We start from the raw sequence: 22585 nt of genomic DNA, 5'->3' as shown, positions 1-22585 counted from the left end.
CCTGCTTCCTTTTCAAGGTCTTTATTAAGGGTCGATAATTTGTCTTGGAGGCCGTTTCTCCTATGTTATTTTTAACATTCTCTTTTATCCAGTCCAATTCCAACAAATGGACCACGAGGGTGGAGGGCTTGTGGGCCCATCTCACAGGGAAAGAGATGTGATGCTGGTGGGTCAGGGGGTTCTGTCTCCCCTGTACTTCCCCACCTAAGCCTCAGTGCGCCCTGGGCATGGCAGATGGGCAGGCACAGCCAGCTAACGCCAGTACAGCCAGGCCTCTGGATCCCAAGCATTGTAGATCCATTAGATGCTACTACCAAGGGCTAGTAGGCTAGTATTTGATATAGTTCTCCCTTTTATTGTACATTCCCCTGAGAGTTTTTGCAGAAGGGTTGTATAGATACTTCAACATTCAACTGACTATAGGGGCACATCAGAGTACCAGTGTAGTTAAGATGGAAATCCATTATGAAAACCCGTTGCACATTTTTTGTGAACCGCCCAGAGAGCTTTGGCTATTTGGCAGTATAAAAATGTAATAAATAAATAAATAAATAAATAACCGTGAAGTTGACTATTAACCCACTGATGACCACTGTGTTGTCCGAACATGCCCTTTGTCTCATCTCCCTGCCCAAATGTGGTAGATCTGTACTGCAGATCTACAATGGTGTACAGTATTTTCCTTTTTCTTGGGAACTGTAATTCTAGGGGGATGGAATGTGGGGTGAGGTGGACATCACTACACAGATCAAGTAAGCCTTCCCTGAGAATTGTCAAGGAAAACACTTGTCATCCAAGTGAGCTGGGGCGGGCGGGCTGAGAATCCAAGTCCTCCAAACGCTTTTATTTATCACCTGTGCAAAAAAAAAGAAAGAAAAAAGCTCTAATAAAGCTTAATTATATTTGGTCTCCTACTTTGTACGTGGCTTTGCCTACATTAAGGAACACAGTCAAATGTAAAGTATTAACCTACCTATCTAGCCTCTCTACCTAAATTAATAAGGGCACAATCCTATGCATGTTTAGACAGAAAAAAAGCCCTTCAATTCCCAGCATCAATAAGCATAATATTTTTCTGTCTAAAAATACATAGGTTTGCATCCTAATAAGAACATAAGAAGTGCCATGCTGGATCAGACTGAAGGCCCATCTAGTCCAGCACTCAGTTAGATATACTCTTAAATAGCAGATCAATATATAAATGAAACATAAAGAAAATCCTATCTGTAAATATAATGCTTAGCTAAACTAACTATGAATCTAAGCATCTAATCTAAGTATCTAATTATTAGAATGTAAGCCTATGCGGCAGGGTCTTGCTATTTACTGTTTTACTCTGTACAGCACCATGTACATTGATGGTGCTATATAAATAAATAAATAAATAAAAATAATAATAAGCTAACACATAGAAATATATAAACAGATGAAACTATTAGGTAAATTTCAAAAACAGACATCTCTGGGTTGGATCCAGAGTCAGACTTGATCAATTGCTCTCATGAAAGTGGATTTCCACAACTCCTCCTTCCCACGACAGTCCTCCAGCCCCCTAAAAATACTAAACAGAGACTCTAAATAAGGTGAGGACTTTCCACGAGCAGAAGGCAGATCCTGGATTCAACCATCTACCACCCACGATACTCCTCAACTGTACTAACTGCTATTAGATACAAAAAGACACAACTGAGGTGATGACATAATTTGTAAATTAAAGCATTGTTGAGTAAGCATTTCTGTGACCTCAGAGTTGTTAAGGGTGTATCCTACTTTCATCTTAAGGGTGTATCCTACTTTCCCACTGAAACAGCCTGCCTGCAAGGCAGCATACAATCTGAATTCAAAATCACAGAATGAGATAGTAAATAAATTTGGCTGGCTTGATGCTAGGCTGGTGGTTACCTCCAAAAGGATTAGAGAAGATATTTTGCTGCTCTAAACCAGAGCAGGAAAGGATCACACCTGCCCCCACAAACAGCAAGGTACACAAAGCTAGACAAGCTATTTTGGTACCTGAGGCAGAAAAACCTATACGTGCCTCTTCCCTTCCCCTATTACAACAACAATAGGGCCTGAAACACCCAAAAACTTTGTCTCACCCTTCCCCAACCTGGTTCCCTCCAGATGTTTGGGACTGCAACTCCCAATAACCCCATCCAGTTTGCCCTGTGGTCAGGAATGCTGGGAGTTGTAGTCCAAAGCATCTGGAGGGCACTAAGTTGGGGTGGTACTGAGCAGTAAGAGCCAGTGGATGGGTGGGTGGAGTTTGGGCAACTCTGCAAGGGTACCCTGGTGCTAAGATCAATGGTCACAAGATCAGAATGCCACAACCAAAACTGTGAGGAACTGAATCATTGTCCTCCCAGTTAACTTAATAGCAATAAAAACTTCCTGTCTCTGTCTTCTAAAGCGCAATAATATCAGACTGATCTATTTTACAGGGGAATTTTCCCTTAAAAAAATCACGAGGAACCATGCCTCGGATCCACATTTTTGCGCTGTGGTAGTGCCAAAGAATGGAAGATCCATTATTTTTGTAGTTCAGTCCATGGAGGCAGATGTGCTCTGTGATGTGATGGTGGTTTGGGGGTATTTTCTTGTAAAAATCATGAGGATCCGTGCCTCGGACCCATGTTTTTACACTGTGAAAGCGTCCATGAGTATCAGACCCATGATTTTTATGGTTCAGTCCGTGGAGGCAGACGTGCTCTGTGGTTTGATTGCAGTTTTGTGTCCCTTTTAAAAATTGTATGAAATCAAGAGCATCTGGGCCTTTGATCCGTGTTTTTGTTTTGTGGCAGCACCAACAAGTGCTGGATCCATGATTTTTATGGTTCAGTCTGTGGAGGGAGATGTGCTTTGTGATTGGTTGATGGTTTTGTGGCTGTCCCATTTAAAAATCACAAGAAATCATCTGGATCCATATTTTTACTTCATGGATCTGATTTTTACCGTCCCTAGAAAATACGTCCTTTCCCTCCCCCCAAAATTGTTAGTCTGTCAAGGCCCTTAGGATCATATACTTGAATCATACAGATGTATACTACATCATTTTAGGCTGATCCCATAGCCATTATAACTGCTGTCATTGCCGCCCTAAGTATATTTAGTTGGAACATCTCTAAGTAAGAGGGAGGAAAGGGAAACATAACACATGACAAGTAGAATGTAACTATCAGGAAACATTTTGAAACAACTATGGATACAAAGAAAACACTTATGTAGCACTTTAATAAAGCGCAATAGACGCCTATTCAGAAATAAGCCTCATTGATTTCAGTGGGGCTTACTTCAGGGAAAGTGGGTACAGGTTATCAACTGAAGTCTTCGATCCTATACATACTTACCTGCTGAGAGTAAGCCCATTGAATGCAGTGGGACTTATTACTTATATCTAGACATTTATAGGCTTGCAGAGTTATTGTGACATAGGTTTGTGTGGACTAGAGCATGCTTCATGCTAAGCATAATCTGAACCTCCCTCCCTGTTCAGAGGCAGCATACTTCTAAATCCAAAGTGCTTGGGAAAGCTCATCGCGTACATGCCCTGCACCGAACAAATCGGGCTGCTGCACACGAAAGCGCTCGCCATTGTCGCTACAGGGCTCCAATGAGTAGGACCTACTTCCCAGCACGCAATCCATAGGTTTCACTCTAGATTAGCAATGGGAAACGTGGCCCTCCAGATGTCGCACTGCAACTCCCGTCAGCCCTAAGCAGCATAGCCTAATAGTGAGGGTTCATGGGAGTTGTAGGCAAAAACATCGCGAGGTCTATAAATTGCCCACCCCGTTGCTATACATTTACTACTCTTTATTAAGGCGCCACAAGATTATTGTTTCTGCCCCGACTGACTAAAACGGCTACCAAGCAAGTATTTAGATACAGGGACAAGAAACGCAGTTCTTTCGGAAAGGCAGCGCGACTCCGCTCTGAGGCGACGCGCTCTTCCCGCGTTTCTTCCCCGAGACTATTCGAGGCCGTCGTGGTGAGCGACTCGCACCCTCAGGCCGCCCGCCTCCTGCCGCCGCTGCGATTGGCCGGCTGAGTTCCGGAAGGCTTTCGCGTCATTTCCGCGGGAGCCGCCATCTTGTCGGCGGTTGGCGGAGCTCGGCTGGGCTCAATCTGGGAAGCTTCAGCCCGGCTTGTTCGCGCGGCCTGCTTGCCCGCTTCTCGCCAGTGCCGCCATGGCCAACAACTGCCCCGTCGTGGGCGCCGGGAACTGCCATCAACAGCAGCAGTCGCCGCCGCAGCAGCAGCAGCAGGCCCCCCCGCAACAGCCGCAGAATCCGCAGGCCGGAGCCGTTTTGTCGCCCCCGCTGCCGCTCCAGAGCTCGGGCCCTAAGCCGGCGGCCTCGGGCAAGCAAGGCAACGTTCTTCCCCTATGGGGGAACGAAAAGACCATGAACCTGAATCCCATGATCCTCACCAACATCCTCTCCTCGCCCTACTTCAAGGTGCAGCTCTACGAGCTCAAGACCTACCACGAGGTGGTCGACGAGATCTACTTCAAGGTGAGCGGGCGTCGGGGAGGGAAGTCGGCCTCGTGGGGACAGGGAGAAACCAGGGAGCGTTGGGGCTTATCTCCTGGGTCCAACCCTCACCCCGAGGTTGAGCGGGGTCATCTCTGGCCCGAACCGATTCCATTCCCCCTTTGATCCGATATAAGTATCCCAGAAACTGGCCATTCTCTATCTCTCCCCCCCCCCCAAACACACACACACACTTTAAAGTAGGTATCCTCTCTTCCGATCTCGAAACCAACGGACAAGGCCTTTTCCGCATTTCTCCCCATGCCGACCAGAGAGGTCGGTATGGTTGTAATTGGCGGCAACTTTTCTACGAGAAGTGGACGCAAAGTTCTCACTCTGAATCTAAACCCAAAATTCCCTTCTGCGTAGGTTGAGAATTATTCATATCCGAGAGACAAGACAGGACGAATTCTCTTAAATTTTTCCTGCCATCATCTGCTCAAGCGCTCTCTGAATGGTGTATAAAATAAATGAGAAGGAAGAAACGGAAGCTTATACAGAGCATTGTTTTCACATTCTTCTCCTCCCTCCCAGCACAAAAAAAATCTAGAGCAGTATTGCAAAGTCAACAAGAATATTTCTATGTTTATTACATTTGTATCTCACCTTTCCTCCAAGGATCTCTGGGTGGCATACATGGTTATCCTCACAACAACCCTGTGAGGTAGGCTAGACTGAGAGATGTAACTGGAGCAAGGTCATCCAGTAAGCTTCATGGCTGAGTGTGAGTTTGAACCTCGATCTCCCCAGGCCTAGTTCAACACTCTAACCACCACACACATATAATACTTGGACATTATTCTGCCTTTGCCTTTATTAATACTTGTAGTCTAAAATTTGAGTCTTAAAAATTGATCATGTCTCAGTCTAAAATGGGATGCTGTTATCCTATGTGTTTTTGTTGCTATGTATAGAACCTATTTAATTTGATCTATGTGGTTGTGCCTTTAGTTGTTTTTCCTATTCTTAGTAGGGTCTTTATCATCAAGAAAACAAATATTGCAACCTGAGAGATCAATATCGTTCACTTTTTTCTTTTTTAAAAAAAATCTTTTTTATTGATTTTCAGTATTAAAACAATTTTACAAACAATTTTAACACAACTTCATGGGTAAATATACCAAACCATACATGGTATAATACATTTTGTTGTGATGTTCTTCAACTTCAGCAAGAAAGATACAGAAATATACAAAATAAAAATAATAATTTTGAGCTCATACAGGTAAGTTCAATTTGCTATCAATATATTCCCCCCCCCCAGCCCTTGAAACCACAAATTTTAAAAGGCAGCTGGGACTTGTATTGTCGCATCATCTTGATTTTGAACTCACAGAGTTACTACCCTCCTGCAAGGGTGAGGGACCCATTCGGATGGTCCGCCCCAGGAGACTGATGGAATCCAATGGATTTCTGAATGCTCTTGGGGATTTTCCAGTGGAGAGAGCTGGTGATCCAGCCGCCCTAGCCCACTGACGAACAGCCTGAGTGCCCTCTCCAGTCCTGTAGAGCCCGCTCTGCTCTGCTTTCCTTAATAGGCAGCCTTGAATCTCTGTTTTTGCTTCTTTTAAATTTTGTTTTAACTGTTTTATTCTGTTTTTATTTTCATTTTATCTTGTACACCGCTCCGAAATTTTCCAATGGGGAGCAGTATATAGATATTCTAAATAATAAATAAATAAATAAATAAATTTGTGTATGTAATAAAGTCCCACCAATCAGCAGTGACAGTTTCCCTCTTTTTCTGTCCCTCGACACTCTCATTGTTTGTGTTACTTTTTCTGATAATGCAAGTTCCCATACTATATTGTACCATTTTTGTATCGTAAATCCTGTTGCGTTTTTCCAGTAACTGGCTATTAATAATTTGGCTGCTATCAGAAAAAATCATATTAAAGTCTTTTTTAGTAAAAGTTCATTGGTATCTTTGAATATGTGCAAAAGGGTTAATTCCAGGGTTGCGTTAACTTCTGTTCCAACTATAGTAGAAATTTCCACTACATGTGTTGAAATGAACCAGCCAATCCACACTTTCGCCAACAGATTGGTAATGAGCTCTTATCCATGTGGGCTATCTGTACTGGAGTTAGATACCATTTTTGTATTAACTTTATGGATATCTCTTTACAGCATGCTGAGGAGGCCTTATATGGAAATTTACCCCACATAGCAGACCATTGTGCTTCTTCTATTTGTAAATTCCAATCTGTTTCCCAAATCTTACGTAGACTTTGGTGTGATCCCATATCGTTTGAGATTAGTAGTGAATATAGTTTCGATATTAGTCCCTTTTCTTTTTCATCCATGTTTATCAATATTGCTTCAAACTCTGTTAGATTTCTGGTTCCCTGTTGTAATATTATTGGTTTTCTTATAAATGTGCTAATCTGATACCAGAGAAGCCAGGTTATGTCTGTATTCCTTAGTTTGTCTCTCCACAAATCTTGTGGAGGAGGTTGTGCATTTTTGTAATAATCTCCTAATCTAAATAATTTTGCCTCTTTTAATGTTTTTTTATTTATGGGTCTGTCTATCCTTTGAAATTGGGGATGGCCATGAAGAGGTATCATTGGTGAAATTCCAGGCATAAGGCCCTTTTTCCTGTACTTCCCATATCTTCAGTGGTGCTTTAAAAAGTGTATTTTGGTTTTTCAAGTTGTTTCTGATATCTTTTTTTTAATAAAGAGTATAATCTATGGGTCTGGCTATTTAAAAAAAGATCTTTCTATTTGTACCCATTGCTATTCCTGTGAATCCATAAAAGATAAGAGAAGTCTAAGTTGATACGCTTCATAATAAAGTTTAAGATTAGGGACTTGCCATCCTCCCTCAGTTAATGGCCTGTATCTTAACAGTTTTATTTATTTATTTATTTATTTATTACATTTCTATACAGCCCAATAGCCGGAGCTCTCTAGGCGGTGCACAAAAATTAAAACCATTCAAAGTATAAAACAACAGTATAAAACCATAATATAAAAGCTCAATATAAAAGCTCAACCAGATAAAAACAGCAGCAATGCAAAATTACAAATTTAAAACACCAAGTTAAAATTTATTTATAGACTTAAAATGCTGGGAGAATAAAAAGTTCTTCACCTGGTGTCTAAAAGCATATAATGTAAGTGCCAAGCGAACCTCCTTAGGGAGCTCATTCCACAGCTGGGGTGCCACAGCAGAGAAGGCCCTCCTAGTAGCCACCTGCCTCATTTCCTTTGGCAGGGTCTCATGGAGAAGGACCCCTGACGATGACCTTAGGGTCCGGGCAGGTACATATGGGAGGAGGCGTTCCTTCAGATAGCCTGGCCCCAAGCCGTTTAGGGCTTTAAATGTTAATACCAGCACTTTGAATCAGGCCCGGACCTGGACTGGCAGCCAATGAAGCTGGAAAAGGACTGGCGTAATGTGGTCTCGTCGGCCAGTCCCTGTTAGTAAACATGCTGCCCTGTTTTGTACCAGTTGAAGTTTCTGGAGAGTTTTCAAAGGCAGCCCCACATATAACGCATTGCAGTAATCCAAACGAGAGGTTGGATTACTGTATGGATAACTGTAGCTAGGCTATCTCTGTCCAGATAAGGGCGTAGTTGGTATATCAACCTAAGCTGATAAAAGGTGCTCTTTGCCACTGAGTTCACCTATGCCTCAAGTGACAGTTCTGGATCCAAGAGCACCCCCAAACTACGGATCCGATCCTTTAGGGGGAGTGCAACCCCGTCCAGGACAGGGCAAACATCACCTCGCTGGACAGATGAACCACCCGCTAACAGTACCTCCGTCTTGTCTGGATTGAGTCTCAGTTTATTAGCCCTCATCCTCATCCATTAACATACTCGTTTTGGAGTACGAGGCTTCTTTTAAAAATAGAGATGTTTTCAATTTTGTTTTGCCAGATCTTAAGATGTTCTGTTGGGACTTCTATTGGTAGAACATAAAATGCATAAGTGAATTTAGGAACTATCATAATTTTAACTGCTGATTTCCACTTAATAATGAAAGGTTTAAATGTTTCCATGTTTTTAGGTCAATTTGCACAGACTTCCAAATTTTACCATAATTATTACTAAAGGTTTGTTGATGTTTTTACTAATTTGGACTCCCAAATATTGAAAAGATGAGTTAACTAGGGGGATGCCCATTATTTTTGTAGCCAATTGTGTATTGGGGTTGACATTATAACATAATAAATCAGATTAAAAAATATTTACTTTAAGACCAGATATGTTTTGGAAAGTCTCTAATTATTATTTTTTTATGGCTAATGCATCTTCTTTAGGGTGTTCTATTACTAAAATTATATCATCTGCATATAGACTGATTAAATGGGTTTAAGCATTAATTTGCACTCCTTCTCAATTTGTCTGCCAAAAATTTGATAACTAATATAAAGAGTAATGGGGAGAGTGGGCAACCTTGTTTTGTACCAACATGGATATCAATCTTGCGAGTTTCCCAATTGTTAAATCTAATTTTAGCTGTGGTTTTTGCATAGATCGAGTTCAGAACATGAAAGAATTTTTGGCCAATTTTTTTAAAAATTGTGGATTCCAAAAGAAAGTCTAAATTTACGCTGTTAAAGGCTTTAAATAGATCTATTGCCATGATGGCTAGAGATTTTTTAAATGTCTTGCAAAGTTTGACTATACTATATATTCTACGGATTGGATCTGCTATGTAACGTTTGGGCAAAAAACCAAATTGATCTAGATGAATTACAGATCCTAGCACTGTTTTAAATCTATTAGCCCCTATAGAAGCAAATATCTTGCAGTCTACATTGAGAAGAGATATAGGTCTATAGGAGTCGGGATTAATTGGATCCTTGTTAGGTTTAAGTATTAGTACTATTCTAGATTGTGACCAAGTATTGGGTAGGGAGGCTCCATTTCTGCCTCAGAAAATTTATTCAGTTTTTAAAGAGTCTTAGTAAAGAATTTTAGTTGCCCTTCATTTGGTCCATAAATGGAAGCCAAAGTTACAGTCTGATCCACAACAATATATCCGCCCTCCTTGTATTTCAGTATACGCTTAGGAACAAAGTTAATATAAGAGTGAGTTAAGATAGCCACTCCCCTTGATTTGTTAGATCCTGGTGCTATAACTTTTTGTCCCATATTTTATTATTGAAAATTCCTTCTTTTCCTGATGCATTATGAGTTTCTTGAAGCATTAATATTTTTGGTTGTAGTTCTTTGAAAAAGTTTGTATAATCTGGACCTTTTGATTGTGCTGCCCATTCCTTTTATATTTAGTGTTACTACCTTTATATCCCCTATCTGCATTTATAAAATATGTGTTTTTTGCAGTTTGACATTTTCTGCACTTCCTTGCTAGTGATTTGGTATGTATAACTCCCTCCACTCCCATCCCTTTCAGCTAGGTTTGAAACTGAGAACAAAACCCAACTAATCAAAATTAAAACCAGCAGCATGTTCCCTTTACCACTTCCTCACTGCCTTTGCAGGGGTGCATACTGTTCCATCTCTTCCTGGAGCGATAGCTTGCACCTTAATTTAACAAATTGCTACCCGCCAATAATAAAATACAATTACTGGTTTTAGTAATAATATTCTCTCTCTCTGTTCGGGGGTGGACAGTCAGACCTATGTATAGTAATACATATGTCGACCACGTGAGATGAGATTCTCTCACAACTTTACTAAAATTTCTTCACATACTTTTTTGGCCCTGTTAAATTATCAGTATAACAATACACTTAGATTGTTTCTGTTACTATCCTTCTATGTGAAGGAGAAGTTAAAATAACAGTGCTTAAAAATAGTCTATACTTAATATTCTGTATATTGGCTCATATGCCCTGTCACCTTAGCTTTCTTGTACATTCATTTTCGTCTATTTGGTAAGGATCTCAGTATACAGGTTGAGCCTTCCAATATTTGACCTCTATCCCTGGGTCTTTGGTTGCGTCTCCTGTGTATGATTTCCCAGCTTCCTTCTTCTCACCATCCTCTTCTCTGTCTGCATCTTCAATGGAGCCGCCCTTCTAGGAGTTCTAATCTCAGTTCTTTTAAAATTAAAGCTGCTTCTTTCTTGCTTGTCACTACTAGTATGTTCCCTTTATTTGGCACCATCAGACGGAATGGACCCCCCCCCCAAATATCTGTAGCCTGCCTTCTGCAGTTTTAATGTGTAGGGTCTCAGTTGCTGCCGTTGTTGCATTGTTTCTGGTGCCAAGTCTTGCAATACCATTACAGCTGCACCATTATGCATGATTTCCTTCAGTTCCCTCAGTTTTTTTTGTAGGATCTTTTTTGTTGTTGAAGCTTCTCTGCTATTTTTTGGATCCTGTTTCCTTGGTTTAAAATAATTTTGATGTTGCTTTCTCTGGTTCTCTAACTGTCTGTTGTCCTTCCCCATCCAAGATTGAGCTTTCCAATTGTTTTTGAGCCGTTTTATGATTTTTCAGGGCAGCTTTTTTGCATTCAGGCTGAGGAGCTCTCACTTCACGCTGCCTTTTTCTCGGCACCCAAGCTCTGCCCCCCATCATTCACTTTTTTCAGTGAATTGGTTCCAGCTATCAACCCTTAAAAAGAGATTCTTGTAGTTGGAATGGTCATAGCTGAAGTGTGGAGCTAGCAAACACCTTGAAGCTGGCTCACCACTTGGGTGTCTTAAGCTCCCCTCTGATTGCACTGACACCACAAAACTTTCAGGCTTTTATCAAATAACATTGTCATGGGATCTGGATGAATACATAAGGATGGATTCTGAGGTCTACATGTGTTAGACTCAGTTAAATCGAACACTAGTCCTACTTAGTATAGTAGACAAGTCCCTTTCTTTTTAGTGGATCTGCTTAAGTAGGGATAGCACTGGATTTAGCCCATTGCCGCTATTGCATTACTTAGAAGAACTTCATATACTCATGGAGTAAAGCTGCAGACCTATATACCTGTAAGGCACAATACTATGCATGTTTAGACCAAAAAAGTCCTACAACTCCTAGCCATGGTTGGCTGGGGCATGCTGAAAGTTGTAGGATTTTTTTTCTGTCTAAACACGCATAGGATTGCACCCTTGCCTACTTACTTCTCCAAGTGTCAGAACATGAGAAAAAGTCAGACCTATTTGCACTGCCAAGGATGAATTACTGCCTTGCATTTTTTGGCCCATCAGATTCAGTTATTTTCTGTTCATTTTCTTGTTTTCCCCCGTCAGCTGTTTGTGCTCAAAGGGCGGAATCCAACGGGATGCTTATGCACCCACCGATTCCTTTCCTCCCTGTCAATTCCCTTCCAGTAATGGTGGGTCTCACCAATTCTGTTGTGCAAGTGGGACCGACTGCTTACACAAGGGAGATTTAACACTTCCTATGGGAAGCCCCAAAACAAGTGGGAACACTCATTTCTGGGGGGAGGCAAGGATCTTCCTTACGTGAGCTCTGCTGACCTGCCTTCTTCCAGAAACATTTCAGGGTTGCCTTGGACCTGCTAAATCACATTTGCACAAGCAGTGGGGTCAGCTTTTGCAACAGAGTTGGTGGGACATAAGAAAATTGGCAGGGGCATAATTGTTCCGTTGGATTCTGCCCCAAACGTGCTAAAGCATGATGTATTTTTTTTTTTACAGCTGATTTAAAAATAACAAAAAACTTAGTATAATTTTTTGGCTTCAAAAATGATGCCCTAACCAAAAATATGAGATAAGAGCTACTTGCTAAGGAAGTAGATTCAGGCAGCATTTTCAATAGTGTGTGTTGAGTTCCTGCTTACATTTAAGAAATAGCTTGGGAAAATCAGTCTCTCATGTATGTAAAACTTAAGTAATTCAGAAGAAAGGTGAAATATTCTCAATATTAGGTGCAATGCAAGCATTGCATACAGCTGTAAGCCCCACTACATTGAGACTTGCAAACGTGGATAGGATTGCAGACTTAGAGATGGTTTAGATGTAATGTCAAATTATGGTTTGATGTTACATAAACAAACCGGGATGAGCCTTAGAATCACGCTCCCTTTCATGCAGCACCCCCTCCCCTTTCAAGTCTTTTTAAATCGAATAATGTGCACAAAGCAAACAATTGTTTGTTGTTTAGAAACCCAAACCTTTGTTTGCTGGTTTAGATGAAAACCAATCCTGAGTCTGTTCATTGCGAGTTCGTGTAATATGAAACAAGGGATGTGAAGGCCCGGAAGATTGTGGGGGTGGGAGGGATTTAGGTTTTCCACCCCAAGGACTTAAAAAAAATCCAGTGGAAAATTAGAAATTTTGGGAAACACTGAGAAAGCCCTTCTATAAAATATTTTATCTTTTGGAATGAGCGGAATGTTTTTAAAGACAAGGTTTTATTCGTTAGAGAATTATCATTCCTGTGTGTGCTATAGAATATACACCACTCAAATTCAAGATGACTTTCTGCCCCTAGTGGATGTTGCCATCTTTATAAGAGGGGCATACAGGACCTTCATTGTTTGTGAATTGCTGCTTACCTTCTTTTGGTTTGGGGAATTATTTTCAAAAAACAAACAAGAAAATCTGTTTTATTTCTGAGCCAAAGTTTAGCCCCGACTATGCTCACAGTGACATCAGGAGTGTGCAGGGGCCCAAAGGCCTCCACTTAAAGGCCTTACCACTGCCTCCTTCCCCAAAACAAAGAGTGTTGATTACAGTTCTGTGGCACCATATTGGTCACAGGGAAGGAAAGGTTATGATGATGGTGATATCCAGGACTATTAACAGAATGATCCAGTTCCAACTCTTAATCAGTGTTTTGCAACTATGTTCACTGCGTTTTGGAGCTTTGATCTTTTTTGTTAAATCAAGGAATGGTGGGTGTAAGACATGATTGCTCTGTTTGCGATGGCCATTCTTTTTCTTTTGCCAGTGGCGACTGACTTCAAAATTTATCATCTGACATATTTGCCAAAAGCAACATTTGCCCTGTAGGTTAAGAACATAAGAGGAGCCCTGCCGGATGATCAGACAAACCCAACAGCAATATCCAATCCTGCTCTTGACTGTCAATGCAATGGGAAGTTAGCTCTTCCTACAACAACCAGAATGTAGCCAAATCTAGTGTTTCTGGAACAGAACCTGACCCATTCCAGAAATGCTTGTTTTGTCTAATTGCTGGAAGAAGCACTAGGTTCTCATTGTGCTAGTGGTCATTCCCACCTTCCTACTGGTGCTGATGGATTGCCAGCATTGGATACTGCCCCAAACCTAGTTCAGCATCCTGTTTCCAGTAGTAGTGAGCCAGGTGGTTCTGGGAAAGCAAAAGGAGGGTGTGAAATCAGCAGCCCTTCTCTGCTGTTTGGGCAGCTGCAGTTCAGGGACATATTGCCTGTGAAACTGGCCATTTCATTTAACTTTCATGGCTAAGTGCCAATGATAAAACCTATTTTCTGTGAATGTGCCTAATCCATCTAAAGTCATCTAAACCAGTGGGCATCATTGTAGCTTGGGGCCACAAATTATGTAAGTGAGTTTTTAGGGTTTCGTGGTGATTATTTTTTTAAATCACTGTCCTTGATTGAGATTGCAGTAATCTGTGCATATCCGAACCTGGGATATTATCAGATTTGGTGTATTGAAATAACATTCTTTGATTACATAGGAAGTGCAACTTTAAGTTAAAATGCACATTTTACCTCTCCCCTCAGAAGGGGAAATCAACATGTAAATTTAAATGTAAAGTTATGTTTGGTAAATTGGTTTCTTATTTCCAGGTTACACATGTTGAGCCTTGGGAGAAAGGGAGCAGAAAAACAGCTGGCCAGACAGGGATGTGCGGAGGGGTAAGTAGAAGTACGTGCCTTCTGAATTCTTGGAGTTTTTTCACATGTTAGCTAATAATTTGCAAAGTGCAACACTGAACATATGAAAAAATATAGTGTTGCAAGCTTTAATCAAGTTAATTGGTAGATCAAGCCACTGAAGCCCTCATTGGCTCATCCATCAGATCATGTTTTTATTGGTGGGATTTGGTTTTTATTTTGTAAGTCAGTTTGACTCTGATTTGCTGCAGTAAAATGGAATAAAAAATAAAATATTAAATACAGTCTTTCATTGAATGGTAATAATGTTAGCTCTTATTTATTAAATTGTAGATTCTTACACTCTAATGAGTCTAGAGTTAAGATGTATGTAACTAAATAATTAAACATTAATTGGTAGACAGATTTCCATATTTTAGAACGTTAGTGCCCCAATTAGACACCCTTATCCGTAGTTGCAACAGGAACCATACTTGCAAGCAGGTTCTGCGCATGTGTTGCCTGCCTGAGTGTGCATGCCAGTGATGTGAGTGGAAAACCTTTCATGAAACCCTTTCTATTACTACATTTTCTCGAGGGAAATTTTCCATTTCTAAAAATGCATTGTTTCATAACATTAATTAGTAATGTGGTGAGTGGATATAATATAGTCAGATTGGGAAGTTTTCAATGTTGTAAATAACTTCTTTCAGAAGACTATCTATGAAACATCTATATATCTAACACTCTTCTCTTTGGCTATGCTAAAATTAATGTGAACATTCTTCAGTTAATTTTTCTTTATTTTTTTTTTAAAAACGAAGTAAGGCAAATGCATGTTATTGAATTGTCATATTTTAAAATATTTATAAGTAGTTCAGTAAAATAATTTCTGGGTAAAGCTTTGTATTTATTTGAATATATTTAATTCACAGTAAATGTGCATGATTTTCTACCCAAATAAAATATTTCAGTTCAGAAGCTTTGGCTATTGTAAACATGTCTGAGATTAAGGCTCACTCAAGTTAGGACAATAAAAAAAATCTAGAACATCGTCTGAATCAAAAGTTTCCCCCCAAAAATCACATCACTGGTATGTTCATCCACACAGCCACAGTTGAATTGTTGGCAATACTGCTATTTGTTTTTTTAGAGGAGGGTGAGACTAAGACCTGGTTCACATGTAATGATAAACCATGGTTTAATTATCCTTGGGTGTTGAATCATGGGTTAAACAACCCTCACATAAGCCTAAAACAGACACGACAACCTCCAAATGGGAGTTGCTTATTCAAAAGAGCCAGTGTGGTGTAGTGGCTAAAGTGTTGGACTGGGAATGGGGAGATCCAGGTTCTAGTCCTCACTCCGCCATGAAAACCATGGTTCACTTTGGGCCAGTCACAGACTCTCAGTCCAACCTACTTCACAGGGTTGTTGTGAGGATAAAATGGAGAGGAGGAGGATTATGTGCACTGCCTTGAATTCCTTGGAGGAAAAAAGGTAGATATAAATTCAGTAATAAAATAAATAAAATGGCAGCCCCAAGTGCTCCACACGCCACAGCCTCACCAGAGGTTAAATAGCCCACAGTGTGCTATTGTGTCATGTGAACAACCCCATGGCTTGTTGTTGGGTTGTTTAATGGATTGCCCTTACATGCAAACCCAGAAGCATGGATTGTTCCTGGGTTGTTTTGTCAGGCTACAGTGTTAGCAGGCAAGAGATATCCTCTACAAAACCGCCGCCACCACCACCACAAAATGTAGCATCTTTGCATGCCAGCACTGCATTGCTTTAAAAGCAGTTGGGATACAGGGAAGGAATGGGCCAAGGAGGAGGGAAACAAACAACTTGGGGATTGAGAAAACAAACCACAGTTTGTTCAATTGTCTGCAGACAAACCCTGAACAAAGGCAACAAACAATGCATTAGTGAACCAGGCCTAAATCTTGTCTCTCCCCTTCTGAAAAGACAATTGTAGACCTAATTTCTGGATGGGGCTTTTCAGCTTCTGAAAATCTTAGTACAGTTAACCACTACTGCCCTTCATGTGGCCAAATCAGGTGGTGATCCGGGTTTTGTGCTCATGTGTGCAGAAATATATATATATATATTAATATTTTATGTACTGAAAGGCAAAGTATGTCTGTATTACTCTTGGGTTAAATGAGTTGTGTTTCTTTTCCTCCCAATCTAAAGGTGCGTGGTGTTGGAACTGGAGGTATAGTGTCTACAGCCTTTTGCCTCCTGTACAAATTATTTACCCTGAAGCTTACCCGTAAGCAAGTGATGGGACTAATAACTCATACAGACTCCCCATATATTAGGGCTCTTGGATTCATGTATATTAGGTAAGTGGCAACATACTTAGCTGCTAACTAATTTTGTATCAGAAATCGTTATTAAATTTACACGGTCTCTTTGTAATTTAAGGTACACACAGCCTCCAACAGACTTATGGGACTGGTTTGAATCCTTTCTTGATGATGAGGAGGTATGTCAACAAGGGTAATAATTTGTTTTCTTTTTTCTTTTCTTTTCTGACATCTTAAGTAAATTAACTTTGTGATATACAGTACCTCTATAGGTTGAAAAGCATTAATGAAATTTAAAAATAATTTGTAAGTACATTTGACAAACAGTAAAACTTGTTCTCATCTTTAATGGTTTGCAAACTTGCCATGAACAGGAATTACATGACATTCTTATGCTGTTAAAATATGTTGGAAATGTATTTAATCTATCACCATCCTACGTGCCATAGGAAAAAAGAAATACATTGCTAGGGAAATGTCTATGGTTTGGAGAAATATTGTTCCTGCTTTTTGACGTTAAAAGTATGAAGCTAGCAAAATCAGGTAAAATTTTGTTCTTGAACACTATTAAATGGACAGTATTTTTAAAAAGTGAAATTGATTGGGGGTAATTACAATCCAGAGGCATGTAAGCACATCTGCGCTCTCAGTGGAGTTGTGTTTCCAGATTTCCAATTGGCAGCACTGTCTAACTTTTCAATAGACATTTGGGGTCTCCACTGAGACCCGCTGAAAGATTTATGCCACACATTGCCATAGATTACAGTACTGAATCTTTCTTCTGGAAGTAGTCATTGGAAAGTCATATTAATAACTTGCAATGGATTTTACTAATTACCATAGTAAACATTTAGATCTGGTCACATAATGTCTGGCTCAGAATATGCGGCACTCTATATTGTAAATTATTTTTCTATGGTTGCAGTTCTTGCTATAATTTATGATATACAATATCTTTTGGCGTTCTGGCATTACAGAATGACATCCTTAGTTCTTGTCAACAAATTGGTTCATGACCATTTTTGCTCCCTATTTTCCATATAAAATTACATAGTTAAAATTGCACTAACACAGAAAAATCACTTCCACATGTTACATTTTCCATAGTTTGCTACTGTTGAAGATGTAAAACGGTTGAGTATGTTATCTCTGCATCTGCCTAAATGTTATTAATGCTTTGACTACTTCACTGATACTCTATTTTTGTATGTACCTTTTAGGTACTATATTTAAGCTAATGTGTTGTTTTCTTCTTTAGATCTCTGTGCAACGATTTTATTTGGAAAAAACTGTTTATCTGAACACTTAAATGTGTGTGAGTGCAAGCAGTTTTACATTTAGATTTTCTATTCCTGTTTTAGATAACAAATCTCACTTTCCTTGTGTGCTTGCACTATAGGTTTGGGCCTGACAATAGCTGACTAACATGTCCTGAGCTGTGAGAGGGCATAGCAAGAAGGCCTTCATGCGGTAATGACCCTTTTCCGAGACAATGGTCATCATGGATTATGCGTTTCCAATTATTTGTTCCTTTATTTATTTTTTGCATAACTCTAAATTAGAAACCTCACTGCTTCATGGCAGTTGGTTTGCTATTGCTTCCAATTTAGGTAGGGTCCATTTTGTACTACAGCTTTTTCTGGTCATTTTTAGACAGGAAATGAAACCCTAAATATAGTTAGGCCATAGCATTGAGTAGTGGCCACGGTCCTCAAAAATGAGATATTAATTTAGAACAGCTTATGTTCTATTTTGTGGCATAACAATACAAGATGATAGCATACACACTAGCTGTGTAAGGGGATTTCATACTAATTGTTAAGAAATGGACCCTTTAGTGTCTGGCTGCAGGATTCGTGTGCACCTGCATGCATATAAATGCATTAACTCAAACTCCAAGTCTGTAACATATGGCCAAATGCAAGGTACAAGAGTTGAAGTTCTGACCAAAAACAGTTAAGCCATCATATTTGAACCTTGAAAGATGGCAATCAGTATAGTAGCATTTGTTTCTAAAGCAAATTTTAGATGGTTTCTCACAATCAGAATCTGTGTTCTGTTTTGTGTTTATTTTTTGAAGGACCTTGATGTGAAAGCAGGTGGTGGCTGTGTCATGACCATTGGAGAAATGCTGCGTTCCTTTCTTACTAAACTTGAATGGTTTTCTACGTTGTTTCCGAGGATTCCTGTACCGGTTCAGAAGAATATTGATCAACAAATTAAAGCCAGACCTAGAAAAATCAAGAAGGATGGCAAGGAGGGAGTAGAAGAAGTAGACAGACATGCAGAGCGTAGACGTTCAAGGTTATACATTAACTTTACAAAATAGTTACTTAACATAGACATTCCACTATAATTTCACATAATTAGAATATCCTATGAACTATTCGCAACACGGACTTTTAAGTGAATGATAGCATTTATTTAGCACTTTAGTGTGTTCAAACCGCTTCACGGTATCACAGTAATCGTTACATCTCTTCTATAAGGATGATAGTATTCTCTTAAAGCAGATGGGCTGTACTATGGCCTGTGTAGGTCCAGCTAGGGTGTTCATGGCTGAAGTAAGATTTAAACTGAGGTATGCATTTTTAGCCATTATGTCTGTGGTGGGCTGTTTAGTCATTTACCGTCTGCTTTTTTTTCACCAGAGTCCCCAATTTCAGAGGGCATGTTTGAGCATTTAACAGTTAAAGCATCATTAAACTGTATTAAGTGGTTCTGAACCTGCATTCTTGCTTTATTGGTCTGTGTAGTCCAACATTCTATGCAAGAATCACATCAACCATCCTGTTAGATGATCCACCAGAAACTGGCTAGTGATCTAGCAACAGACCATGGTCAATCTTCTGCCCATCCCTGCTATTTACTATACCAGCTATAGCGCAGTTGGTAATTCACCCAAAAATCTAACAGATAAATGAAATGATTTTGTGAACTTGACATTACAGAAAAATGGAATGAACAAGGTATAAAATAAGGAAAATATAGAAGTTTCTTTGCTGAAACCCTTGTTGGAAAAACTCGTTTTCTTAAGCATTTCTCTTCAAATAGGTCTCCAAGGAGGTCCTTGAGTCCCAGGAGGTCACCTAGAAGATCGAGAAGCAGAAGTCGTCATCGGGAAGGCCGTGGATCGTCCAGTTTTGATAGAGAATTGGAAAGGGAAAGGGAGCGACAAAGACTAGAGCGAGAAGCTAAGGAAAGAGATAGAGAGAGGCGCCGATCCCGAAGTTCTGATCGAGCATTGGAACGTAGGCGAAGTAGAAGCCGGGATAGGCACAGAAGTCGAAGTCGTGATCGAAAAGGAGACAGAAGAGACAGGGAGAGAGAGAGGGAGAAAGAAAATGAACGAAGTAGAAGGAAGGAGCGTGATTATGACAAAGAGAGAGGTATCGAAAGGGAAAGAGAGCGCTCTAGGGAGAGGGATCGTTCTAGAGAAAAATCAAAAGATAGAAAGAGTAAGAGTGAAATAGACGACAGGAGACACAAAGATGAAAAAGATGAAAGGAAACATAAGGATGAGAAAAGAGATTCCAAGAAAGAGAGGAGGCACAGCAGAAGCCGAAGTAGGGATCGGAAACATAGGAGTAGAAGTATAAGTAGGAATGCTGGTAAGCACAGTAGAAGCAGGAGTAAAGAGAAGTCAAGTAAACACAAGAGTGAAAGTAAAGAGAAATCAAATAAGCGGAGCAGAAGCAGAGGAAGAACTGATAGTAGTGAAAAGTCCCGAAAACGAGACCTTAGCCCCAGTAAAGAGAGATCACGAAAACGTAGTAAAAGCAAAGAACGTTCCCACAAACATGACCACAGTGATAAGGACCACTCAGACAAACATGAACATCGAAGGAGCCAAAGTACAGAACGAGAGAATCAAGACAAACAATCTAAAAACAAAGATGAGACTGTATGAATGTTCAGAAGTGGATCACATTGAATCCTATAAATGTTTTGAAATCTTGCTTATTTTTTTCTTAAAAGTTGAGATTGTGCAGTAGTTGATGAGCACTCTTCTTCAACCTCCCTCTAGGCTGCAGATTGTCATTTCCTATTTTGAGCAGGGAAGTGCCTTTGTAATCCCGTTTAATGCGTTGACTATTCCAGCCCATTTGTTTAGTTAAATTCATGAAGCAAATCTGTTTGTGCATTTTTTAAATTGTTCAAATGTTTCTGAAATGTACAATCTGTACATATGTCCTGAAACTGTTCTAATCCCTTTGGCATGGTTTGCCATGTTGGTTAAATTTGTATACGGCAATAAAACTGCCACTAATTCTACTTTGTTTTATAGATGTGGAATTATGGTTTCTATCTTTGAATTAGCATGGCTGTGCTTTGCATAATAGTATGGCAGAAGCTTTTAAGGATGGGTCTTGAACGTGTATTATATCTAAAATATTTATGTGCATTCAACATCCATGAAGGTTGCAGTTCTAGAACTCTTGTGTCCATTTGTACCTCTTGGGAAAGCATTTAAAAACCATTTTATTTGTGAAACTCAAGAAAATGTTACATTTAGAGTAGGCTTTTCATGGGAGGTAGCAATTTAAGGCAGGGATTTAGGTTTTGCTGAGGTTTACGTAGTAGTCAATGCTACCTCATAGGAACACTGTTAAGATTAACAAGCCTATGTATCATATCTACATAGACTTTCTGGCTAGCTTTTATTCATGTAAAGACTCTTTCAATACAAATATCCCTACGTTTTCATTAAAAATGTGCCACTGTCCTAGCGTTCATGAAGCAACCCTAGAATAACAAAAGTAAAAGAGACTGAATGTGGGAGAAACAGGAAGGGAAACTTCTGTTTCAAGCTTCCAAATCATTTTTTAAATAAAAGAAAGACACATTTAAAGTAAAGCATCTTCCTAGTGTTCTTTTTTTAAATGCATATTAGGTTTGTTTTTTTTACAAAGACGTGATCATTACTTGAGCTGAAGAATTTCTCTCTAGCAAAAGGAAAAGTAGATACTTTTTTTTAAAAAAAACACCCACTTGATTATTTGTGAGATAATGTCAAAATGCAGTATTGAAAGAGAAATCATATCACAAAAGTTCATATCTGTTTGGTAGACTTGTTCTAGTGACCTGTATAAGAAATATAAAATCTCTGGAATAAAGACTGGATTAATTTATTTGTGGCTATCCCCAGTTGTTCATTGCCAGAAAAAATAATGTTTTGGCTTCTTATATAAACAGCAGAAATATCTGTCAAAGAGTAGTGTGCTTAGTATATGATAGAATGGTAGAAATATTTGACAGCCAACTTGCTAAGTATTTTTATAAGTAAGATCCAGCCTGAAAACATTATTTTTATCCCCTTTGCTACATTTTACCTCAGTTCACTAGTGGTTATTAAGCTATCGGATATGAAAACTTAATGTAGTGAAAATATATTATCCATCCTCCTCCAGGAAATATAGAAAAAAACCTGTATTTTGAACATTTTCTGGTAGCTGGTGTTTGTTTTTCAGCTGACATTATTGCTTATTATATTTATGAAAAGGCTCATAGTAATGGCTCATCTGAGGGGAGGGTGGGGAATCAAACTGCTGTTGTAATTACACAGCTGGTAAAGTTGGAATTTGGTAATCCTTGTTCTCTCTACAGGACACTGATTACTAGAAAATTCTGGAAAGGTGTATAACACACCCTGGGCTGACCAATGGGTGATATAGGGCATTATCCAATGCTGCCCTTGCAAGGGAAACTAGTGCTTCCAACCAGATGTAGCATACACCCGGATTCAGAAGTTCTCTCAGAATATATTATCAGTATGTCAGCAACCTCAATTTACCGATATACTCAATATATTCACATCCCTCACACAGCCAGATGCCATCTTAGAATAAGATTAAATTCTTCATTCTTCATATAGGACAATACAGTGTTTTCTATTTTCAGAAAGTACTCTCAGACAAGATTTGTCTTTTGTTTCTTTACTATAACTATATCAACATAATACTAAATACAAAGCTTATAAATGTATAGATTCAAACACATGATATATTCAGCATTATCTTAAGCC

At 39.5% G+C, this 22585-nt stretch overlaps 1 protein-coding gene across 1 annotated transcript; it reads left to right on the top strand.

The window, feature by feature from the left end:
- Positions 1-4122: 4122 nt before the first annotated feature.
- PRPF38B (pre-mRNA processing factor 38B) lies at positions 4123-21535 on the top strand. The gene is made up of 6 exons (XM_063135431.1): positions 4123-4514; positions 14219-14287; positions 16445-16596; positions 16679-16739; positions 18641-18864; positions 19615-21535. The coding sequence occupies exons 1-6, from the start codon at positions 4188-4190 to the stop codon at positions 20468-20470; spliced, it is 1689 nt and encodes a 562-aa protein (XP_062991501.1). The 5' UTR covers positions 4123-4187; the 3' UTR covers positions 20471-21535.
- Positions 21536-22585: the final 1050 nt, after the last annotated feature.

This window comes from Elgaria multicarinata, chromosome 1 (genome assembly GCF_023053635.1).
Source record: "Elgaria multicarinata webbii isolate HBS135686 ecotype San Diego chromosome 1, rElgMul1.1.pri, whole genome shotgun sequence".
Classification (NCBI taxonomy): domain Eukaryota; kingdom Metazoa; phylum Chordata; class Lepidosauria; order Squamata; family Anguidae; genus Elgaria; species Elgaria multicarinata.
This window is presented reverse-complemented; position numbering and strand designations above follow the sequence as displayed.

Excerpts from the sequence above, each read along its gene's own strand:
- PRPF38B (XM_063135431.1), top strand. The coding sequence starts at position 4,188 with ATGGCCAACAACTGCCCCGTCGTGGGCGCCGGGAACTGCCATCAACAG. Across the intron at positions 16,740-18,640 it reads CCTTTCTTGATGATGAGGAG|GACCTTGATGTGAAAGCAGG; the intron begins GTATGTCAACAA and ends TATTTTTTGAAG. Across the intron at positions 18,865-19,614 it reads GCAGAGCGTAGACGTTCAAG|GTCTCCAAGGAGGTCCTTGA; the intron begins GTTATACATTAA and ends CTCTTCAAATAG.